Source organism: Protomyctophum bolini (assembly GCF_963924005.1).
Source record: "Protomyctophum bolini genome assembly, chromosome: 19".
NCBI classification, from domain to species: domain Eukaryota; kingdom Metazoa; phylum Chordata; class Actinopteri; order Myctophiformes; family Myctophidae; genus Protomyctophum; species Protomyctophum bolini.
In genome coordinates this window covers 11,086,853-11,113,196 of record NC_137880.1, presented here as the reverse complement: position 1 = coordinate 11,113,196, position 26,344 = coordinate 11,086,853, and the positions used below count along the sequence as shown (strand labels likewise).

Here is a 26,344-nt window from a genome sequence, read left to right as displayed (position 1 = left end):
ATGGGTTATTTGATGTCTGCTACCTTCATCAGTCGTACAGAACTCTGAATACCCCAGAAGTCTTTATTGCCATGTAGAAGGTTCACACAAGGAAACCGTTTTGGCATATTTTTCCACCCTTTATCTTTTTACCATTTTTCAGTTTTTCTCCAAATTTAGTCATAATATCAACTCCCTATTTCCCCATGTACTTTACTGTCCCTGCCACTGTGTTGAGCTCTTCTGTTGGTCTCAGGGAGGATGTCAAGGCACAGTCTCAACGGTGGTGGAAAGAATCACACCCGTGTGAACTGAGTGGTGCAACTCCACCCCACCACCCCACCACCTCTCTCTCTCTCTCTCTCTCTCTCTCTCTCTCTCTCTCTCTCTCTCTCTCATATTAGCAGGCAACAGTGCAGCACTATCCTTCTCTCTGTTTCTGGCACAACAGCGCCCCTACTGGTACTCAGTCATATACTGTACTGGTGCTCATTAACCAACACATAGGCGGACACATAGGTACATAGGTGAACACGGACATTGCTGTTCCTTGGGGTGGTTGCACCACTCAAAAAGTACTCAAATGTTTTACTTAAGTCAAAGTATATCAATGCTGCAATGTAGAAATAATGTATCACAAGGAACAAGTCAAAATGTACTTGAGTAAAAGTACAAAAAGTATTGGCTTCAAAATGTAGTTAAAGTGCCAAAAGTAAAAGTAGTCATTGTGCAGAATCACCGGAATGTCCCATTTCAAGTTTTCAAATGTATAACAATCTTTTGAAAACGGATTCACAAATGGCGCGTTGCCACAAATGGCCAAAATGTATAGGTTTAAGTGGTCAATGTATGTTTTGTAATAATAATCCAAATCTACAAGTAAAGGTAAAACGTCTGAGATGTAGTGGCATAGAAGTAAAAGTATTGTATTACTCTAGTAAAGTACACAATACCTCAAAACTGTACTTAATTACAGTAAATGTACTTAGTTACCTGGCTCCCATGACACCCTCCCTTGACACATGTTACACTGACTAGACAAACGCGTAACACCCCAAGGAGAAGCTTCTCTGCATAGTTATGATATTCTTGTCTCCTCCCCCCCCCCCCCCCCCCCCCCCATGTTCTCACGCCTCCTCTGACAATGACACACAAACCGCACAGCCAAAAAGAGGCCAATGCATGAATAGCTGACCAAAGATTATGTGTCATTAAAGAGAACCCAGCACTTTCTGCATAAAAGTGGACTTCCTCATGGCGACGGCAGCGAAACCTTCACACCCGCCAAAGTGTATTTCTTCCTTGTTCCTGTCATCTAGGAGGGAGGGGGGGAGGGGGGGACGGAGGGAGGGACGGAAGGGTGCTAAATCTGTCTCCCTATGTGTCGGAGGCACAGGGTTATAAAGACCCCTTTAGTGAGGGCTGCTGTAAGGGCAGCACACTGGAGCCCTTTACTCAGATGGAGGCCCCCGCCCCACCCCACTCCCCACTGTGTCTGACATACAGAATCTCTCTCTCTCACACTCACACACACACACACACACACACACACATACACACATACACACACACCTTCACACTATACACTTGCAGGAACTGTACAAGTGCACGCGATGCAGGCAGGCACAAACAAATGCGGCATCCACACGCCGCCCAGCGCTGTTGATTCATGCAAATGAGCGAGGTGGAAATGGGAGTGCGTTGGAGGAGGAGGCGAGGAGGGCAAACTCTCCCACCCTCGCTCGGCTGGCCTCTGGAAACATGGGCATGGCTTCAACTTTTTTCAGCACTTAACCAACACTGGCTCACTCACAGTGACGGCAGCGGTCACTTTCTAGCCACGCACGCACGCACGCGCACACACACACGCACGCACACCTCATGTGCTCGCTATTGTCGTCTGTGGTGGTCAGCTGCAGTGGTGAACTGTGGTCAAGCAGCTCTGCAGGGGCCAGCGAGCGGTCACCGGCGGGCAGCAGCTTGTGTGCGTCACGACACGCCGGTTTTGGCACATTTTATGCTTTAAAAACCCATTCTGACCTGAGATCAGGTTCTAAAAATGTCTTCTACATCCTGACAGTTTTCTGAAAAAGCTATGATTCTATGTCAGTGGTTCTTCGATTTTTCTAAAATAGCAGACCTACAAGCTCGTAGCGCGCCACTCGGTGGCGCGCTATGAGCTTGTAGATCTGCTATTTTGGATAAAAGCACTACATAAATGCACCATTTACCATTTGTAATCCTTGCATTATATATAGGCTATATATTTTATACTTTAGTTTATTCCATTATAACCGATTTTGGGCGGGAACCCTTTTGGTGTTAGCATCATGTTGTGCTTTAGCAGAATAGCGTGCCACCGAGTGGCGCGCTACGAGCTTGTAGGTCTGCTATTTTTGAAAAATCAAAGAACGACGAAACATGGCTTTTTCAGAAAACTGTCAGGATGTAGAAGACATTTTTAGAATCTGATCTCAGGCCAAAATGGGATAATATAGGGCTTATTGGTGAAGAAAGAAAACATCTATTTGCCTATAGATAAACAAGCCTGAGTTTCAGGACTGACATGGTCTTTGTTTTCCTTGTATCGACACGTGAACCTGGGAGAGGAATGTGACGGTTTCCTCTGAAGCAGCTGAACAGACTATATACCCACCTGGAGAAATCATTCCATTATACTGCGATTACTCAGAAACAATCCAAACAACTAAAGGCCTGAAATAATCACAGATAATTCAGGCAAACAACCACACGATGATGACAGCCACACAATGTGGCCGCCACAGTAAAACACCAAGTGACAATGAAAATAAGCCCGGTGCTCAGTCCTCCTCCGCCGAGGGGAGGCATGTGGCACAACTGGGTGCGTCAGCGCCGAACCACACGGCAGCACTATACGCGCACTGTGTCAGCAGCCAACAGTTGGTCCAGCGTCCAACTGTACTTGTGGTCGTTCATTTTAGGCCATTTACTGCAGGTCACAGTTAGTCACAGACAGTCTGCCCAGGCCTGTAATCAGTGTGCCGAGTGTATGAGTGTACTGCGTAGTGTCCATCGCACACAGTGTGTGTGTGTGTGTGTGTGTGTGTGTGTGTGTGTGTGGTGAAGTGTGTTTTTGGCTATGCTATAATACCCGAGATCTGTCCACTCAGGAGACACAACACTGTGTGATCTAGGAAATTACAGTGATCTAGGAATAGACGAAGAGGGGGAGATGAAGAGAGGAGAGAGAGACCAATGGAGAGGGAGAGAGTTATGCCTGATGTATACTTGGTTGTGGGGCAAAGATCAAAATGCATCACGCTATTTTTTTGGTGCGCAAACGCCTGTGCGCAACTTAGTATGAAGCCTTCCATTCATGCCCTGTCCTTCCATGGCGTCTTAAGGTAGCCGCTGTACAAGCTGCGACGCGTCGGCAATTTTCGGCACGAGACACTGTCGTACGACAGTATAATTCAGGCTCCACTCTGGCACTAGTTAGCGGCAGACAACAACAGCAAAACAAAAAGTGGCTGGCTCGAAGCTTTCAGAAGTGAGATGTGTAAAGTAAACAAGATGTGTAAAGAGACAACAAACAAAAAACCCACGAATGCTGCCTTCGACACGCCCTCATTTCCATCTCATGGGATGAGCCTTACAATGTGGCTTTACGATTGTATGGGACGCTGCAGCCAGAAATGCCAAGAATTGTTTTGGGAAGTGTAACCCACGCACAAGCTCAGTGTGCTGCTACACAACCCCGTCATTAAGTCTGACCCGCTGGCATCTTCTACCTTTATAAATAGACTGGCAGCGTACAGTATAGCCGTATACGCCCCTACACACCGGGTAAAAATACTGTTTTTAACGCACATCTAAGAGCATACAAACTACATTGCACGCTCTCTAGGGTTACAAATGGACAAATTAACACTGAGAATTTTACTGTCCATTTCCACACAAGTGCAAAAGCATAGAGTGTGACCACCTACATGAACATGTGGCTGAGAATCCCGCTTTGTTTTCTGTCTGCGTGTGTGTGTATCTTTGCTAACACCATGTTGAACTGAGCAACTTTTTGAGTGCCAGCTCCAGCTCATTTTTATGCCAGAACATCAAGCATCCCTTCAATTTAGTGATGTGGGCTAGGCTAGGCTAGGCTAGCGGTCTGTGGCTAGCTGTAGCTTTACTGAAACACCTCATTAGAACGGAGAGGCTAACTATAGACGAGGCTACATGCTATATAGCCACAATACACACAGAAACCTGTTACAAAACATGGGCAGTGCAGGGAGGGGAAAGCGAGAAAGAGGGTTAAGATTACACAGAGAGAGAGAGAGAGAGAGAGAGAGAGAGAGAGAGAGAGACAGACATGAGAAAGTCAGAAACAAAAGGAAGTTCCTGTCAAAAGGCATAGATAGAGGGGTCAGAAATGAAATGCTCAAAGGAGAATTAATCTGTGATTTTCTTTCCACACGGGGTCGTCTGGTCATGAAATTGCTTGGCCCAATAGTAAAGGTTAAATATTGATAATCCCCTAAGGCTGTGACCGCAATATTTCAACAACCCATTCTCACTTCTGTTCTGTCTGTCTCCATCTCTGAATGAGGAATAGGGTTTTTTCCCCCTCTCTCTCCAAGTCTTTTTATATGTTCTACTCACATCTTTTATGCTTTGCCTTCCCAGTTACAGACAATAAAAAAGTGCCTACATTTCTGAGGATATATAATTGACATGCATTCAGCCTCAAAACCGTAGTGCCAAAACCATACTGTAGCCTTTATTTTCTCCCAGATGAGAAAACTGCAACCAATTTCAGCAGCTGGTGATATGAAATGCGACAAGTACCTCGGGTTGTCACGATACATTATTTAATTATACAAAATTGAGTCCTCATGCTTGGTAATGAGGCAGAAATGCTTTTCATACCACAAATAGGCATGCGCGCACACACAGCGCATACTCACACAAACAATTAAATCTCCCTAGAGTCCCTACACAAAGGCATGCACGCTTGAGGACATAGGATGGCTGTAAGAGACTGTCATGGTGTAATTCTATGGCTAAAGGCTACACTGCAGTGACCGCACGAATGCAACTAGTCACAACTAGTCACAACTCCTGGCAAGTGGCAACAAGACCGTTTTAAGGCCAGTCCACACCAATGCAACTCCTTGCGACTGCCATTGGGGATAATAATGGTTGCATGTTGCAAGGAGTTGCATTGGTGTGTGGGGACGACTGGAGCACGGAATGAAGCAACATGCAAGCTACAGTGATTAGACACAAACACTGTCTGCAGCACAGTTGCACCCACATGCAGCATATTTTTACTGTCGGGGGGAACATTTATTTTTCAAAATTATTTCAAAATTAATGCACTACTTTGTCTGTAGCAAAAAAAGTTAGCAAAAGATGATCTGCAAGCAGCTCACAACACGTAACACCGTGATGTTGTGAGCTTGTAGGTCTGCCATTTCTGCTACTTCTTGAAGCACTTTGAAAGTGAAAGTGGTTATTTTCTGTCTGTAGGTTTTATAGATATTTAGCCGGTGAAAAGGATACAACGGCTTAGCTTGTGACTAAATAATAGCCACATTGGATCCATTGGAACGCGGGATATTTTTTTCCATTTCCTGAAAAGTAAATGGTTCTGAACATACGAGGTTTCAGCACGACGGCGACGATATAGCATATGCAGGCAGACTGAGTGACGACAACACAGGGCTGCATCTGTTCTCCTACAGGACCCTTCCCTGTCCAGGAAGGAATTTACATGGACGGCATCAACCACACTGACAGGAGGACACAGAGAGGAGGAGAAGGAGGAGGGCCATCACATCAACCACACTGACAGGAGAGGGGGGGGAGGCCATATACAGTACTGTACCAAATAATCATAATAATAATAATCATAAATAAAATAAATAATGATAAAGCACTTTACATTCTGACAAATCTCAGAGAGCTACTTCTCTTCCTATAATGTGTCCTAACTAATGTTCATGATAAAATACCACCATTTTTTCCTACTCAGTCTGTGTCTCATAGGAAGGCTGTGGGCAGTTCAGAAACCCGTCCACACCAGTGACATCATCGATGGTGAATCCAAGCCAATAGAAAATGCTTTTCCTGAAAAGTTGCAATGCAAAAGTTGAAGCCATCGTTCTCACGATGATAAAAATCTAAATATATTTTAAAACAATGATGTCACTGGTGGACGGGTGTGCGAACTGCCCAAAGCCCTACAGTATATGAGACACAGACTGAGTAGGGAAAGAATGGTGGTGTTTTATCATGAACATTACTGAGGACCAATTATATGAAGAGATGTTGAAAAGTGGTGAAGTGGTCCTTTAAAAGCAAGGCAAAAGAAATGATTAAAAAGTTAAAAACAGCATAAACAAGAATCAATATCATGGGACCTAGTTTGGCTAAACTAAAATGGTCAGAAAAAGGTAAGGGAAATTAAGAGAATGCTTTGTTAAAAAGTCCATGCATCTTTATGGATTCGTTAAGTTTTCCTGACAATAAAGGTTACAAAAATGGTTGATCTAACAGTACAATTGATTCTGAGAGAGAGAGAGAGAGAGAGAGAGAGAGTGAGAGAGAGAGTGAGAGAGAGAGAGAGATACACGATGAAGGAGGAAACAAAACCAAAACAAAGAGTAACAAAGAAGGACCAACGGCCCTCGGGCCGAATGCGGGTGATGACAATTTGTCGTGAAAGAATTAGCGCAGCTTTCTGCACCGGTGGTGCATGCATGGTGCAGAATTGCATTTACTGGGACGGTTCGTCCAACTGGCACAGATTTGGTCCGGTCCAAACCAGACTGGTCCAGCATGTGGATGCTGGTCGGTGGGCCAGGCAGGCAGGCAGGCTGCACTCACTGGCCCCAGACCAGTGGAAACACTACACAACTAGGACCAGAGCCAGTGAACCAGGCCAGACAACTGATGGCTTTTCAAGGGGTGCAGCAACACTGCGTGTTCGGGCGTGTGTGTGTGTGTGTGTGTGTGTGTGTGTGTGTGTGTGTGTGTGTGTGTGTGTGTGTGTGTGTGTGTGTGTGTGTGTGTGTGTGTGTGAAAAAGAAAGTGGGGGAAAAAAAGGGAAGAATGCAACAGCAGCGGTAAAAACATCCTAAAGTCGAAGTCATGCAGTTGACCTGGAGCTGGGTTCATCCTAGGTTTCGAAATGACCTTTGACTCCTTGTTAAAAGGGCTGGAGAGCTTGTTGGCCACCCTGGCTCCTGAAGAAGACCACCTTGTTACATTCCTGAACTCCTCTGACCGGTTGCCCAGTAATTGGAGTGGAATGTTGAAATCTAAAAAGGCTACTACTTGTGGTTAAGTGCGAGCCAAGCAGTGGGATGCAAGCAAACACCATACATGTACATGGCATGCTGTACAGAAAGACACCGATCAGGTGCTCACTCACGCACACGCACACACACACAAATTAGATAAATAAAAAGTGGACGGAGACATTGCTTGTTTCACCTGACATTAAGATACTCGTGGCATTCTTGTTTAAATGAAGATCTACACTTCTACAGGCATCGCGATGTGATGTGACACGTTGTGTGCTTACTGCAAGTGGTTTATCAAGTGTTGATGCATGCATTCGGGGAGCAGCACACGCACAAAACACACCTAAAATAGAAATAGAAAAATAGAACTCCAAATCCATCACTGACACCGACTGATCCATGCCTCTAAAACAGGGACTTTACCAACCACATCCGTGTACCTCTCAGTGGACTAAATCCCCTTCTTGGGGGAAAAAAAGACCCAGTCATGACCTACACTACAGTGCAGGAAAAGTACAGCTTCTTGGAAGCCGCCCGGCATTTGTGTGTCTTTGGATAAAAGCTTTGTTAACTTTGGAGAGCTCTCTCTCGCTCTCTCTCTCTATCCCTCTCCCCTTCTCGCTCTATCCCTCTCCCTCTCTCTCTCTCTCAAACATCTGGATAAATGTGGTTTGTCCAATAGAAAAGGGGGTTTGTAAGGGGTTATGTCTGCAGCGTGTGACTGGGCCAAAATGTTGAAGCAGGAGCATTAGTGGTTGGAGGATGCCTTGTACAGAGCAAAAAGAAAGAAAGAAAAAGACTTAAATGACATATTAAGTAACTGCAACAAGTGATGGCCGTGTTTTTCTTCTAAATGCAAGCCCTTCACTAAAACAAGGCTCGCAATTCTGAAATATGTTAGGCCTGGATGAATATCAAATATCACTATATTTGATCAAATACCTCACGGACTCTCATTCATAAGCTACATAATACAATTGTTCTTTTTTATGAACTTCCCAATTTGTAACATGGACATCACACTGAAACGATTCATCTTCTATTGAGACTTTCCTTTTCTATAATTTTCTGTTTCTGCTTTCAGTGTTATATATACATATACTTTTTTTTTACTGGTCAATATGGGGGGGTGCGCAACCGACACACCAAAAGTCCGACGTGCGCAAATCACTCTTTGCTCCCCACATGCGTTGGTCCGACATGCGTTGCGTCGTGCTTGCGGTTAGGGTTAGGTTAGGGTGTGGGACTGGGAATGACTGTCGGACTGTTAGTATGTCGGAACTTATGCCTGTACTCAATATGGGCACAGTAACATTTCAGATGCTACCCTCACTAACTTATAGCACCTCTATGAGGGTCATCTCAAAAGGTAGAGACCACCAGCTATTGTTTTTGCTTTGTTTGTTTTACAAACTATAACCCTGGATATCGCTGTGTCTCTCTTTCTTTTCCCCCATGATTCATTGTGACAGCTCTGTGAGATATGGATCTTGTACTGTGTGTGTGTATATTGTATGCATTTGAGTTGGACTACCGTTTATGAAACAAATTGCACCTCAGGGACATTAATGTTTTACCCTATGCTATGCTAGTATGAGATGTTTGATTAATAATCATCAGTAATGCTCCTTGGGGCGCAGATCTCTGCCAGGGCTATACGTCAGTCATGGACAGCAGCCAGAATTCTGTGAATCGAATTACAGGCAAACAGTGTATGAAAACATGAGTCATGTGACATTTGCAGCATTAGTAGTGGCACACTCTACGGGAAGTGAAATTTTGGCTCTGCATTGTTCTGATGTGCGACTCAAATTTGGGGTAGATCGGACGTTCGTGATTCTTGCCATTTCTTTGCAAAACGGGCCCTTTATCACAAACTTTGTACACCAATCGTAGCCAATCGGAATGGATTATGAACAATCTGACGGACACATAATGAGCACATGATGTCCATGGAGAATATGTGATATTATAATAATACTAACCATATGCGACCTCAAAACATAATTGGGAGAATTTGTGCGAGTGTAAACTACTTCTTCTGGTGTGACCGGCTTTTCTTTCCACTCGAATGTCCCTTCCTCTACTATACCCTCTAGTTAGTAGACTCATGTGCCTCGTGAACGGACAGCCGTCTCTCTGCATATGGGAAAGTAGGTGCTATGCAGCGTGGAAATAGTTTGCTCATTGGCACGACAGAGCGGAGACGTCATTGAGCGCCGCTGGACCTACATTAATTCCAACCTTTGTGTGCGATCTTCATGAGTGACAGTCCCACGTTTATTCTGCCATCATCCTGTCTTCTCGCACCGCCTTTAAACTAACTCTACGCTTTGTTTGCACAGGATCGCATAAACCCCAGTTATTTGTTTTTAAACCTACTTTCACCATGCTATGTTACTTGGAAACCATGCCGTTATTATATTATATTGTTGTATTTCTATCAATACAAAAAATATATTATATACATTGGTGCTCCACACATTTTGGTGGGGGAGCAACAAACTTTTTCTGGCGCTCCTATTCCTAACTTCCTTTTTGAAGTTGGGAGCACCAATGCTACCAAAGTAAAAAAATAAATAAACAAACAAAAAAGTGAATTTCAAGCTCTGAAAGGTTGCTTGTGAGTAAATGGTATACTGTCAGTCACACAGTCTATACTCCCATCATTCACAGTGACAAGAGAGGCAGGTTGGAAAAGACAGAGAGGGGGGTATGGGAAGAAGAGTGGGAGACTGAAAGAGATGTTGATAGAGGAGGAGAAAGTGTATGAGAGAGAGAGAGGGAGAGAGAGAGAGAGAAAGACAAGTTTCAGAAATGGAGAGCACATTTTCAGATGAAGGTGAGAGATTTGGCTGATGTGAAGTTTGCTTTCCACAGGGAAGAACCACATTCCTTCATGAGCTCTCAAAAAGCCCTTTGGAGTTGTCCCTTGAGTCGAGAGCCCCACCAAGCCCCTTCCACCAACAACATATTAATCAGCTTCTGTTTCAGTTTCTGTCCATACAATCAGCTATAAAACAATTTGCATTCGGTAGAACAAGACACTGTTACACTGCTACAGTACACTGACTTGACCGTCAACAAAGTGGAATAGTAAGATTTAGGTAAACACAAAAACTCACTTTCTCTCTCTTTCTCTCTGTCTGTCTCTCACCAACTTGTTGTGATTTGCCACTTTTAATTGTCACATTTAATTGAATTAATGAATCTACTCCAGTTGCTTAAGTTGCCATTTTAGAGCTTCTTCACATTGGACTGCTATGAATTTGTGGCAGAAATTAAAACCTGCTCTTGGTGGATGTGGAGGAGCTGCTGGAGGTGGGGTCGAGGCGAGGGTCTACTGGAACTTTCTATGGCTTTGGTCTTCATTTAGCTTGGACTGCACTGCAGTGACTCTGTGAAATCGACTTGCCTTTAAAAAAAGAATAGGCTACAAATCACTTGCTCACCACATCCCTGCGTGAGTGTCTCGTAATGCATACAACAGCAGATGGATTAAACAAGTGAAGCCAGTGAAACAATGGAATCATTTATGCAAACTGAGGAGCAGATGAGTTGGTTATTTTGTGTTTTGCTTTGAATTTTCACAACTTCCCTGCATTCCTAGTGAAATTCTTGCATAATAGCCATTTAATGGCATTTCCTCAATTGAGTTCAGTTACGTTTCATTGAGGACAAAGTGAGACACACACGCACGCACGCACGCATGCACGCACGCACAAGGCTATTACGTAACATAAGTATACAAACACACAGTCCATCAAATGTTATGCTTAAGCATTTGAAAAATCTACAGAGAACATGAAAGACTTCCATATAATCCTCAAAGCAGAGGTAGTTATGGAAAATTATAATTACTGTGTTTAACTTGTGATTTTCAAAAAGCCCCCTTTGAAGACAAGACATTATAAAATCTCAACCCGACACTACCCTGGTCCCAGCCTTGATCTGGGGCAAAACAACATTATCTCTAACAACGCTCTTAAGTCATTTCTAATAGAGGGAAAACATCTTATGCTAGGAAGGAATGACACCAGCTCTGTGATCGCCAAGAAATGAAATTCAAAGAAAATGGAAATGGTCTATCTGAGATCATTTTAAGATCTCCCACTCATGTTTTGAATGGGTATAATGGACATAGAAACAGAAGTCAAACTTTGGTCGCTCTGCAGGGAATTTCACCCCACTCATTGCCACCGTGCATAACGTGATAATTATAATGTAGATTACAGCTGGAGTAAACAACTGTCACAGACGGCCTCTGGTTCTAGAGGACACCAGGAATCTGTCTTCTGTCTTCAGTACAGCAGCTAAACCCAAAGAGGACATCTAGGCTATATAAAAACTTTAAGTGCATAGCGATACATTGCCCCAAGCTAGCAAGCTGCGGTCTTAACAACATGGGCCTGGCATTGCCACTTCTCTGGGCTGCTGTACATTTACGGCTACTATTTTGGACCACTATATATTTTTTCATGGCCATCAAATGAGGGTAGCAGACACGGCTGTAGTTCCATCACCAAGAAAACGATAGGCTGAGAGATCCTTGAACAAGGTAAGGAACTGACCACTAGGCTGCTGTGGTTTCTCTTAACAAGCCCCATGACAGTCAATTAAGCTTTTTGGTGAGTTTGTTAAGAAATCAGTTCCACCCTCACCCAAGAGGGACAATAAAGTCTCAAGTTTGAGTCAACATGGAAACGAATGGCTTGGCTACAGTATGTCCTGGTTAACCGCATGCGTGATGACAAGTGAATCGTCTCTAAACCCAATGGTAAGGACTGGGAGGAAACAACTGCTCAGCAATGCACTGTGGATGTTTTGTGGCATTAAAAGGAATGTGGAGTGTCTTAACGCTCACCGAGGTAAACGAGCAAGCTTCCCCGATAGGCTACCAACAGCGAAACGAAGTCACTGAGACGAGAACGAATATCAGCATTTATACGCCTAGCTTTGACGCTCCTATTCTCAGAGAGTAGACTTTGACCAGAAGAACTCTGACTGTCTGGGTCTGTGACTACTTTGTTGAGCTGATGGTGGTGGTACTGTTACCACCATCAAGCGTTCAAAAGAACAAGGCAGACAAAGCACAGGGATCACATTTATGGAACATGTATAGACACTTACGTTTGCTCCTTTTATTAGCTCAATTTCATACCGTCTGTTTTATTTTAATGGGACATAATGTAAAGTTCCCTTCCAACTACCAGGGTACCACCCAGTGGCTGCAGGCTCTGAGCCACCCATATGCTAACTCACTGCCATCAGCAGGAACATAAAAGTCACCATAACCAAATCTCATCAGTGTCTTGGCAACCCCTGAAAAAAAACAGCACAAACTTTAAAGCTCTAAAGACAACACACGCAGGCACGCACGCACGCACACACAGCCCATGAGCCATTTAAAAAGCACGAATCACCAGACTGCTAAATCAAGTTAAAAGAACACCTTATGTAAATCATACTGCAGTAACCCTGGGAAAATAATAATTCAAATGTATAATGTGTTGAAAGTGATTTTTTGCCATGTTTCTTTGTTATTTATTTCTCTTTTCTTTTTCTTTTTTTTTTAATTTTACTATGTTTTATTTTGAGTTAGTGTTTGTAAACAATTGTAAGTATTGCCTATGTTAAATGTTTGTCTGTGTCGGACCCCAGGAAGACTAGCTTTTGTCAAGGCAAAAGCTAATGGGGATCCTTATAAACAATAAACTGCTGAAGCATTGAGCCATGCATATGAAAAGTGGGAATTTATACCTGATGCTATTTTTTTAATAAATATTTATCAAGGAATTTAACCATGCAAATGACACTGTCAACGTATGCATAAACCTGCAGCTATTTTCTTATCCATTTTATCCATGCATCTTCTCCATTTTATACCCTTTTCCCTATTTCTGGGGGCGGAAGTTGCGGGATTTGGGCGGAAGTACGGCTCAAGGAAATGACGTTGACGCTTTACAAATCTTTTTACATCTCCGCGAATGAAAGTGTTGTGATTGGTCGAAACAATATCGTACCCGGGGGAAATACATCTGACGGATGTTCCGGCACGACACTTCCGCAGATACCGTCTCTGCCAGACTGAAACTTCTAAATAAAATTCCTCACTTTCATTCTCTTTTTTGTCTATTGTTATGTAGCTCTGTGAAGCACTTTGGTTCGACCTTGGTCGTTGAAAATGCTATACAAATAAAGTTTGATTTGATTTGATTTATCTAACTTTTTCACCCTTAAAGGATAAATAATGAAAATGAAAAATCATAAAGTGCTTAAAGCAGTTTATGATTTTTCATTTTATTTTTTGTATGACTTTTTTCCCCCACATTTTGAGGAGGCCATTCATTCTTACCAGACGTATTGAGTTTGCTGAATTTGGAGAAGTGCTCTGGCCAGTTGCAAAGACCTGGGGCCCTATTTTCGCCAGTCCCTAAACTTATTTGCCTTTTTTTTTTTTAACTACGGTGTATTGAAAAACATTTTAAAATTGTTCAACTAGTCTATCTACATCGACACTTTGGGAGCTTGTAAAATTCAAAAACATTTTCTAAATAGTAAAAAAAAGGCAAAGAAGTTTATGGATAAGGGTTAAGGCACTGGCAATTGGCAAAGATAGGGCCCCTAGACTCCAAGCCTGGAAGGATGCAAAGTACCACACCTACGACTTTCATCACAGAACAGGAAGCCCAGCTGACATGCATCTAGGCCCAGAAAGAACTCTCCCGTGAATGTGGCTACCTTGGAACGGTCTGTGGGACAAACATTTCAGTCGTTTTTTTCATAACCACATTATCCCCGGAGTCCCTATTTTGGGCATGTCATCACGGTCACGGGGCGTACAATTTCAAGAGTTTTCCAGAAACGCTCAACATGTTTTTAAAACAGCGGATATACCAGCTTGTAAAACAGGGCTTATGGGATTAAATTAGACCGATTGTTTAGTGTCTCACTTTTCAATATGGGCTCATTATATGCTGTACGGTTTTGATCGCTGCTTTTACGTTTTGCCTTATTTGCTCCACTCAATTTGGCTTATATCACACACGAAGGAAAGGCCACAAGTTAAGTAATTCTATTCCCCACAGTGTCATTGTGGAAGTTATCAGGGGCCGTGTGGTCATTACCTTTTCACTCTGCATTAGACGGCTACGGCTGACACGAAGTGTGTCGCTCTTTTGCGTTTCATCCGTTCCCTTTGTGTAACAAAACAAATGCAGTTAATGGGGGATAATTATCCTCTCTGGAGAGGTTGTTAGGAGCCTCTCTGCCATGGAGGCGCTAATTGGTGATGCTAATTGCACTTATTATCTAATGACGAGGTTGTTTAGATGGAATGAATTCCCAGATCAATTCACATTGTCCTGATGAACCGGGATGGGAGGCCGGGCGGGGTACACACAGCACAACAAATAAAATAAACAGACCCGACATTTATTTAAACTAGGCTTGAATATCACCAAAAACAATTGTTACACAAGAGAACACGCAAATCAATAGTTTACAATCACACAGGATTAACCCTAGCATTCGCCTTTTTGGTCATAACAGGCAAGCATTAGGCAAAGACAAGCTACCATTCGCTCCAAAATACCCGATCTAGAAACTCACAAAGCTTGAAGATCTTAGCAAACGGCTATTTTCGGATAAGAGATTTGGGGCTCAATTTTCATCACCGCTAAACCCCTTATCCCTAAACGTCTTTGCCTTTTTTTTGCTATTTTGAAAAACATTTTTAATAGTTCAACTAGCCAATCTACATTGACACGTTGTGAGCTTGTAGACTGGCCATTTTAACTACCGGTATTCAAAAATGTTTTGCAAAATAGTAAATGAAAAGGCAAAGAAGTTTAGGTATAAGGGCTTTAGTGGTGACGAAAATGGAGCCCTTGGTGTAGAAGGAAAAAGGAGGGGGAGTCCTGGCCCGGGGTCTCTGTTCAATGAAGTGGTTAAGAGGCCTATTTGGGCAAACTAAAACGTAATAACACAGAAATATATTATATAAATTCCGCTGAAATGTATTTACTCTACAATTTCTATTTGCAAATTTACATGCTCAATCTATTCTAGAAGTCAGAGCACCCAGGTCGCTCTCTGGCTCTCCACTCATGTGAAAACCATTAGCCCTTTATTGACCCCCTAAACCCAATTAAAGGAACCACCGCGCATGTTAAAAACAGATAAACAAACAGTAGGCACAGTTCGCCTCCGCACACTAGGAAGGGTTGTTTGTTTTTGCCAGCCCACAGGGAATTACCACCCGGATGATTGTTTTGGCATAGAGGCTGGATGTGATGTCAGTTAGGTGTTGTTTGCGTCCATCACAGGGCTGTCTTGGGAGTTGTGCCTACTAGTATGTAGAGACCGACCAATATATCGGTTTGGCACTGGTTAGTGGTTATTGACAACATTGGTATCGGCAATTATGCAGCAAATTTAAAAAAAATAGCAGATGTACAAGCTCACAACACGGATCACATCACACGTTCCTGACTTAGTAACCATTTTCGGTCAAAAACGTATTTGTTTATGTTCATTTTTTTTGTTTGGTCATAAATTACGTTTTTCAAAGCGATTAGAAAATGTTCAAACATCGATAATCGGTTTGAGGACTTCTGGATCTGGATTGGTCAGGTTCTACTTGTATGAACTCCAACATGACGCAAGATTCTGCATAAATGAAGGTAATGTTAGAGGAGCTGGCTACGTTGTCTTTCCTTCACCTCACACTCACTAGCCATGGTTTACATGACACTCGTACTTCACAAGCGTCATGGCACAACTTCAGCTTTGGCACTGCTACATTTACAAAGCAAATGTGTACTGTACACATAAACGTTCCGATTTCAAATATAAAGTGCTCACCCAAGGTGCCACGGATGTTAGAATTTTGCTGGGTCGGCTATTAGCACCCGTGCATTCCGCGTTGTTCAATAACAACATTTATCCGAGCACCAGTTTCTTGGTTTTATCGCCATGGGCTTTCAAGTTTCAACTACACGCCACATGCACTACACGGAGATGCATTGCTGAATCGATTATTTTTAGAACAGAATAAGTAGTATTTTTCCATCTGGCAAGCCCCACTCCACTGCCATATACACAGTCTAATCCGTAGTACACAAACTAGCCCTGCTGAGCACTTTGAAGTGTTGAGGGACAGCTCAACTAATGCCAGCACCATTTCAAAACTGCCCTCGCACCCGTGAGGGCAGTTTGGAAATGGTAACTTTCCCCCACAGTGTGCAGACTCCACCTTCCTAAGTTATGACGCAGCACCAATACATCGGTCAACTTCTGAAGGCGACCTTCGCAACCCGACTACGGATAAGCGGTTAAAGATGGATGGATGGAACTTCTGATGGCCAAATACGATTGGGGAAAAAAGAAAAGCTTTTTTTCATATCCTTTAACAGGAAGTGTAGAACGGGTCTGCTAGTGTATGTGTGAGAGGAGGAGAGTGTGTTTGCCAAAAATCACACTTCTATGACTGGCTGGGCTGGTGCAACAAAACGTGCACATGTGTGTGTCATTTCAGCATCGGTCCCGCGCTTGTTCTCGCACTGCCGGCGCACTGCTGCTTTAGTGTCTGCATGCCTCTTCCGAGATTGTATGGCTATAACAACGGTTATTATTTTTTTATTATTATTACTACTTGGAACGATGCAAGTTGGAAATGTATGGCCCACCCAGTTATTATGTCCGTGTCCCTTTTATGCCCATATATGGAGTTCTTTGTCAGGCATGCCCAAATATGGAGTCTATGCAGATGTCAGAACAACATTGTGATGTAAGAACAGGCCAGCTCCATATATGGAGATCCAGTCTTACTGATATTAATCCATCTAATATTGTCCAAGGAGAATAAGGATGCCACGGTACAGTACGTCACTGCAACATCCGATTCAGCAAGGGCTGGCCTTGCAAGGGGTCTGTCAATAATACACAATACATAAGAAAATGTCACTTGTGTCAATTAAAAGAAAAAGTAATCCCACGATGTTTTGCATGGTCGAGAGCTTGTAGATTGTCGGTTTTTGTTTTGTCATACAAAAACGCATTATACATCTTATAGGAATTGTTTTCTTTTTTTTGGGGGGGGGGGGGGGGGGGTGGACAAACGAATGAGTCAAGAGGGAACACTTCTTGCAGGATGTTCAATTTCTAACAGACTAAGAAGTTAAAAGATTACGTCAGTCTGTCAGGTTTCAAAAACTTGTGATCAGTGAAGTGTGACTAGAATGCCCATGTGTGTGTATGACGTCTGTGCTGATGTAATGCCCACTGTGTGTGTGAGTGACTCATGCATGGTGGTTTATGCTAGAGCCTGACCCATACCAGATTGTGGGTTCTGATTCCTAGACCACACAGATTATCAATGTTTTGATAATCTATGTATTAAAAAAAACATAGTTCTGATTAAAGTTTGTATTTCAGAACATTTACTGGATACTATTTGGTTTAGCCCTATTCAACCATTTGCTAAAATAGATGATCTGCATCTACTTTATATATAATTCTTTACATTATTAATTCATTGAAAACTCAATTTAGCATGTCTAATAGACTCAAAATAGGGACGTCAGTTGTATGCGGTTAAAGAAATTGGGGCACATATGCTGCCCAAATACAAATACTGAAAAAAGGTCAAATAATGGCTGATATATTGGCCAGAATGATATATCGGTTGGGCTCTAATTTTTACTACGTGTTCTTCCTTGGCCTTCTCACAGTTGGGGTTGTCTAACTATCACTCTTTTCTCGTCTTCTAGCTCTGCCCTGCTGTCTATGCCTTATAAATACTTACATCTGGCGCACCCCGTCATACCAGCTGTTTGACGGCCAAGCAAGATTTTATGTGAATTCACCTAAAACTTTACTTTTTTTACAGTTGGAAAAATGAGATGAGGAAACGGTTTAAAAGTGGGAAGAGGAGAGAGAACTTACATTTTTGCCAATTGCAAACTTATCAAATTCCTAATACGGCATTAGAGTCTGCAGACTCTGCACCTAATACTGGCCAGTTTTTGGCAGCTGAAATGCTAACACAGTATGTGTAGGTGTACTATGTGTGTGTTAGGGTTACAGAGCGCTTTTGTGAAGCAGACTGCTACTTGGTGAGAGAGAGAGAGAGAGAGAGAGAGAGAGACTGCACGTCTGACTTTACTCAGCATTTATGATTTATGGTGGAGGGATCTCTGAATTACAACACGCACATTCACTCTAGCACACACACTCAATCCCACACACGTCCACACAATCAAACACTTGCTCATTCACCCACACCGCGTACTCAAACTAACAAGTACAAACATGCACACACACACAAAAAGGGAGGCCTGTGAACCTGGGTTCATCCAATATGTCTAAGGATTCAGCTCACACACACACGACACACACACACACACACACAGCATGCTGGCTGACCCTGAAGCATGGCTTTCCAAGGAGATGGAGAGGTGGAAAACCGGGTACTGAAAAAGTTAAATCGTCTCTGTGTGTCTTTCTCTTAGCTCCAGCCCCGGAGACCTATATGAGCACATGCCAAAGAAGTATCAGTGAACAGCCAAACTCACTGTCCCATCAGAACATTAACTTCCCCTGTCTGAGATGATGTCCTATCCTGAGACTCCCGTTACAGACTCACTTCTTTGACACATCATCATGGGTGTGTGCATTGGTGGGTGGCTAGTACTGGGTACCATGCACAAGGAGAAAGAGGAGCCTACTGTTCTAAGTAACATTAGATGATCTTCAAAGTATTGACAGAAAAAGAGTTTCCTGTAAATCAGTTCATATTTCCTTTATAAAGTAGCCTACGTACATGACATGTTTTGTGTACAGTATGTGGCTAAACCGTGAACAAAATTGCAAGTGGATTTATAATCCTAATGAGAAATAGAAAATACTTTAATGTACAATAATCACAGATAAATCATAGCTGCCACAATGGCAGCTGTTGACTTGGCTGTAGACTGTGACCTTCTGCCAAGAGAAGTCAGTCCAAAGAAAAACTTCTGAGAAAAACACTGCAGAAACACTACACACACACACGTACACACACAGTCACAGACTACACAATCAAAGTCTCTCAAGTGTGGAGACTGTTTGGCACGTTCCCGAGAAGTAATTGAATTAGTCAGGTGAACGTCAGTTTGAGTGTAAGAGCTAGAGAAAAAGAGAGAAAGTGTTAGTGAGTACGTGTGCGTGTGTGTGTGTGTGTGCAGTACACGCGCAGGAGAGTTAATGAGAGGGAACAGATAGGAGACGGGGGCAGTAAATCCAGCCTGAAGGTCTGTCCATTTGAGTGGTTCTAGTTACTGTGGTGATATGTTGAGTGACGCCCTCAAACGCCAGCCACCCCGCCGGCCCAAACAAAACAAAGTCTGTTCCCTCGACAGTGGGTATGACTAAAACACACACACACACACACATCAACCCACCATTACTCCTGTGCACATGCACACGCCACACACACACACACACACACCCCGCTAGGAATACCTCACTCCTGCGCAGCACTGTCTGTACAGCCAAAAGTAACATGGGCAGCTTAAAAGCAAATAAATCATCCGATCAACCTGCTCTCATTAAAGCCTGCTAGTACAGTATGACTGTCGCATGCACGTACGCGTCTCCCTTTGTCTGACAGAGAATGGAAGAGGAGGCAGGGGCGATAGGCAGCAAATTGCAGGTTCTCTTTTTCTTAAGAGTGATAGAGAGCTAAATTAAAAAGGAAAAAGGGAGAACAACAGTCATCTGCTGCAGCTGAGAATGATCTGTCCCCTAAGAGCTTTCTCTTATCATTCCATTCTCTTTTCATCATGTCCCATCTCCCAATTCACCAGATTCTTACATCTCAAATGTTATAGCAGTATAGGCCAGTGGTTTCCAACCAGTGGTCCGGGGACCACCAGTGGTCCATGAGGGGGTTCCATGTGTTCCCCAGTTAAATGACGGAGAGTTGGTAAACAAACCTTTTTCATATTACATACATATACATTACATAATGCATATGTTGGTTAGACATACCAACAGTCCTACAGTCATGAGTCCGACAAACCCTTGCCGGTTACAAATCACAGTGGCTTCCATGTGCGGTTAGGGTTAATAGGTCCCGCACAGAGTACAGAACTCTGATGCTGGCCTTCAAAGCAACCAAAGGTTTGGCACCCACATATCGTAGAAGTCCTACAAACCCTCCCGCGCGTTCAGATCAGCCAACGCAGGGAAGCTGGAAGTACATTCACTAAAAACGCCGGGACAAATTCTTCTCCCTTCTGGCTCCAAAACTAGGAATGGAATGCACAATCTTCCACCATAGTCTGAAAACCAACCTCTTCAGACTCCATCTTAGCCTGCTGTAGCACTTGCCCTAGCCTCGACGACCTTACAGTACATGCGTATGCAAAGGCTCAACTTAATTTAGATAGCATCTAATGTAGATCACTCAGTCTATGAGTTTCACTGTTAGGTTCTGAGCTTACGTACGATTCTTGATGACTATCTTCTATGTATTTGATGTATCATCATGTTTTGTTCTTGCTTACTGTAAATCGCTCTGGATTAAGAGCGTCTGCTAAATTGTAAATGGTTAGGGTTTGGGGTAGGGTGTCGTGACTCATGACTGTAGGACTGTGTTGGGTATGTCTCTAACCCATGCATCCCTGGTATGTATGCTGTTTTCTGAAGTTTATTTGTATTGTCTTGGTATGTCCACCTGTGCCAAAATGCATAACGCGCAGACACAACAATAGTACAGTACAGTCACAACAAAGTTAGACTGTATTGTGTGCATTCTGCAAATATTGTGCTGCCCTAGCAAAATAGTGAAGTGTGCGTGTGTGTACATGAACGTGCGTGTGCGTGTACACGAACGTGTGTGTGCGTGTGTGTGTGTGTGTGTGTGCATCTGTCTACAGGAAACCAATCTGACCCTAGGGATTAGTGGCTGACTTGGTGAGTGACTCTCATTCTGTTCCAGATGTTTATCACGTCATAAAAGGCCCCACTCCCCCTGTACGAAGTAGGTACGAACACGACCGCCTTTCAACACACACACACACACACACACACACACACACACACACAAACTTTTGTTTCCTGCTGCTGCTCCTCTGGTACCTGCTGTGTTAGACTGTAGACATTGATAGGAAATCACCTCAGCATCTGATACTGTGTCACTGTCAAGAATGAGGAGGCTTCAAGTGTGTGTGTGTGTGTGTGTGTTGACCATGGGAATGATAAGAGACACACGCATGCACACACACACGCTCATCTCACACACAACATTGCAACTAATTGAGGAAACTCTGTCTGTCTGACTGTCCTGTCTATGTGACTATGACTATGTGCATCCATTTTTCTCCTCAATGGGTTGGCCAATCAAAATTAAATTGCACATGGGCATTGTGCATTGGCAAGAACTGAAGCTGATTTTTCCATTTCCCAAATTTTAAGCCGTTTGTTAGCTTTTTTTGTGGGCAGTTGCATCCCCGGGTACTTACATAATCCACAAAAATCAGTTTTGGCCCTTGAGGTAAGCTTTTATAATTTGAAAAATACCTTACTTACATGCAGACTATTCCATAACTTTTCAATGGGCTAAATCTTATAGAGTATAGACAATGTTACTTGTTGCTGTTAAGACATCGACATTAAGGGCTAGATTTTGAAGGTGCGTTTTACCTATTACAGTAATATGAGCTGGGGGCGTGAGGTATGTCATATTGCAATTTTAAGCATGTTAAGAAGCGCTTTCGACACCCCGTGGAGTGCGCAAAACGGCCTTGAATTAGTCATGGGAGTGTTTAAGGCGTGTTTGAGAGTTACCCAATCAACATGTCCGTACTATTTTCTTTACCAGTCAGCTGATGTCACATACGGAATGCGCACTTTGGGGATCGTTATTATTACATTTCTTCAGGCTGGCACCATAGAAGACATGACATATGACTTTGTCACATTTGGGTTAATTATTCCTATTGCACTGCATGCTGTCACCTTTATGCCTCAAAATAAGTTGTTTCTATTGAGAAACACCAGTAAAATTATATTTTAATTTAAATTATAATTATATTATATTTGAAATGAGTAATGAGTTGAATGCGTGGTGCGTATGCCCGTGATGGTATGGTCTTCGCTCGTAGCATTTTATTGAAGAAGACTTGGATCGAGTGTGATACAGCGTATGAAAGCAAACCTCTCAAGGATTATGGAGATGTTTTTATTTATTTTTAAGGTTGAGAAATGAAATAATTATGGTCGTTTCTAATCTCAACCTTTCAAAAAGAATGGATGCGTCTTTTGCTGGCTGTTGCCATGTCTCATAGAAACAAGTAAATAGGTCTATAAAAATAATCCCAAAATAAGCGCATATAACAGGGGTCTGTAACCTATTTTAAATGAAGTGCCATGTTTTTATTTTCTAGATAGTGAGTCTGCTATATCCAGATTAATTTTAATGACACCACATTAAAATAAAAAACATATTTTGATTGTCCACAAATATAAAGAAAATTTAAATATTTTCTTGCACATTGTTATAATGATCATTATATATCCGCCTGCAGTCAGAGTTCATAGTTTTAATGAATGAATGTGATTCATTGTGAGCTGGTAGATCTGCTATTTTCAAAAGTAACATTTTAATTACATTTTTGTATTAGCCGTCCTTAAGTTGGGCAAATGCATTAATCTGGGGATCCTTGACATGGGAATGTGCTGTGTGAGGATCACTGGTTTAAACAACATTAGGAGAAACCTTTAGAAACAAGAAAAGCAACCACAACTACCAATATTTACAAGCAACTTTACAGAAAAAGAAGCCGCTTATAATAAACAGACTTGGCAACACTCCAGCAGCGTCCCAGAGCCGCTCAAGTGTAAAATCAAACAGTGCTTTAAATTCTTTTTGCGTTTATGAGGTGCCTAGACCCACGTCTAATCGTTATGCGCAGGTCAAGGGGTTTAATAGCAAATTGCGCAAAGCGAAAATAATTAACATATGGACACTCCCACAATGCTAAAATATTCAGCAACGTCGTATTCCATATGTGTGTGCGTTCAACACGGGACGATAAGGCTTTCATAATACGATTGTGCGCAGAGCGAGGCCAATTTATGTATTACCACATGGTAAAACGCACCTTCAAAATCCAGCCCTAAGTCAGCTAAACAATTAAGTAGACGTGTCTGTCTGTCTGTACGTGCCACCTGTCTGTGTGAGCCGTGCGCAATCAATGGGAATGGGAACACTGTGGCTGTGTGGCACAAGTCAGAGCGCACTGTACCATACAGTACAATACAGACTACAGCTACAGCATACATGCAATCCATCCTTCTCATTCCACTATCAGTCTTTACAGTTGCTATGGTCCTGTTACCACAATAGACTCCAAGTCCAGTCCTGCTCTGACAAGTCAGCGTCGTGTACCAAAGGTATTACTAATACTTGTAGTGTTTTGAATTCATAACGCGGAGCGCAGATGCGAGTCGAATAGACAAGAAAAAACCAAAGAAAGCATGCTCTGGCAGACACTATCTGTACATTTACAACTCTATATGGCCTAGAAAACATCAACTTCTGGGAATCGTTGAGAGAAGTTTCGGAGTGAATACGGTCCAGGTGTTGCAGAGCAGTGGAGGAGGACGACATATGGATCAGATGTTGCCCCGTGCATACTCGAACGTGTCTTTTTACGCCTCCTTACCAAAGCAAAGTAGCCTTAATGCGCTGTAGTAGCTTGTATTAATGCCCACTTTGGAGATGTTGCTGCTTTGACAGCAGCGCAGGAATGCTCAGCAACGGCACGGGGGAGGAGGAGAAAGAGGAAGAAGAAACAAACAAAAAAAAAGTTCTTACCGAGATATTGTCGGATGTCCAGTAAGATTTTAGGGGGTCCTCCGTTCAGCTGGTAAAAGAGGGAGCCAAAACAGAAGAGGAACAACGTAGCCATGCAAAAACCATAACCTCGCAAGGAAAAACGCAGCGGAATAATAGCAGACAGCGCGCTATACTTCTTGTTGTTCCTAGTCTCTCTGATGTGGTTCGGAGTCTGATTGTTGTGAAGGGGACTGTTGCCGTAATTCTTCATCGTCTCCTCCTCACAGAGCGCCGCAGCTGGAAGCGGTAGTCACCCATCCGCGTGTGGAAAGTGAAACTTCTTGCTTTGATATCATCTGAAAACGGACACCTCAAATCGGAGACGCGGCCAGGCAGGCAGCTAGGCAGGCACCCTCCTCCGCCGCCACGAGTTGTTTTGCGCACACACCGTTTCGCCTGCGCTCGGTCGGTCTCCCTCGCTCGTGCTTCGTTGTACAGTTGCTTCCTTCCAATGAAGTTATGGGTCCATCCTTCTGCTCGGATTTTCTTTTGGGGGTGTGGAGGGGGGGACGGGACGGCGGCGGTGTCAGATTACTGAACGTGGAAGAAAAACTTCCACCTCACAAGATTTTGGTTTGAGTCAAATGCGTAAAACAGCGTCACCTCGTGTTGAGGCCAGGGAGAGGGGAGCATGGATGGACACTCCAAAATGAGACGAGTCTCCCTCTCTGCTCTCTTTCTATCTGCAAAGTGTTTGTTTCATAAAAATCCAATGTTATGAGCTACTTCCTGTCAAGTGGTGTGGACTGTGGAGTTTGGAAGTGCTCGTTGAATATCACTCAAGAGTCAACGACGGCCAATGCGTACCACCTGTTTTGAATTAGCACATAATGCAGGAGGCAGCAGGTAATTCTTTACTGATAAGGAGTGCTTCCAAACTCTGACACTTAGAAAAATAATCTGCAAGGAATTTCTGCAAGGAAGTAGCTCATAACATTAACATGTCTACAGTCTATACTACAGTGGATTTTTATGAAACAAACACTTTGCAGATATAGCAGGGGTTTTCAACAGGTGGTCCGTGGACCACTGGTGGTCCGTGGAGGCATCATTCACACACTTACAGTATTGGCTTCCTCGTTGACTGACAGCTATAATGTGACTCCCGTCCATTAACTGTGTGTGTGTGTGTGTGTGTGTGTGTGTGTGTGTGTGTGTGTGTGTGTGTGTGTGTGTGTGTGTGTGTGTGTGTTCTTTCCCCCTAGGCAAGCTGCAAGGAGTATTTTACCACAAGTTATGTGTATCATGCCTTTCCTCAGCAACACCGCACCTTCAGGGTACACCTGTACTTAAGCTCTGCAGACTGCATAGCACTTAGCTACCTCCCCAAAGCCTATGGCTATTTTACTTTCGCCAGCAGCAGTGCAGAACTATTCAGCCTGACCAAATGTAATGTCACTGGGCATTTCATATCAAAGACTCGCAAATTGATGTATTTGGTGCAGACCCCCATTTGAAAAGATGTACGTGCCAATTTTAAGATGTGATATGATGCGTTGTGAATTTGTAGATCTTTTTATTTTTACAGAGCCAAAAAAGAGCCACAAAATAAAACAGCTTTGTGGCCTTTAAGTGTTTAACGCTTTGCTGGATAACCTCTTGATCCCCATCAAGGACCCCTGGGGGGGAGATTATCTTGGGTAAATGAATGGTAAATTAGTCTGACACTCAGTATCAGGAGATTTGCTTCAGTCCTGACTTCTTTCCAAGACATTAATTGTAAGGCGAGGGTAAATAACTTACACCAGATTACATTATCATATATCTCAGGATTACTACAATAAATCAAATGTATACAGCCAGGTGGAGTCATAATTGTTGACATGTTCACATCATCTACCTTTTATAGCCTCCTACTGTAGATTCCCTAGAACATAAAGTGGATTTCAAAAAGATAATACTCAAAGGCCAAAAGAGCTACTAAAGAGGATTCTCGTTCCAGGTGACAAAACAAAATGTCACTGAGCTGAAAGAGAAAAGGAAAACATATTAAGCTTTATAAGTTTATAGAAATTGTACCTCCACTGAGAAAGGTGCACTAGACATATTGGAAGCAAGCTGCAACTGACATTTTTCATTACAATGCACTTTTCACAAAGCCCTGCTGCCTCACAATTTCCTCCCGAGTTATTTTCAATTGGATGAGCAGTTACATCTGTAAAAGAGATAGCTGGGACATAGACGGTGACTG

At 43.0% G+C, this 26,344-nt stretch overlaps 1 protein-coding gene across 2 annotated transcripts in view; it reads right to left on the bottom strand.

The window, feature by feature from the left end:
- Positions 1 to 24,590, bottom strand: part of usta (uronyl 2-sulfotransferase a) — a 92,030-nt gene extending 67,440 nt beyond the window's left edge. For both annotated transcript variants that reach the window (XM_080790631.1, XM_080790632.1), the window contains exon 1: positions 24,133 to 24,590. In XM_080790631.1, coding sequence (XP_080646757.1) covers positions 24,133 to 24,364 — 232 coding nt within the window. In that variant the 5' untranslated portion in view covers positions 24,365 to 24,590. The remainder of the gene's footprint in view (positions 1 to 24,132) is intronic.
- Between the last annotated feature and the right edge of the window lie 1,754 nt (positions 24,591 to 26,344).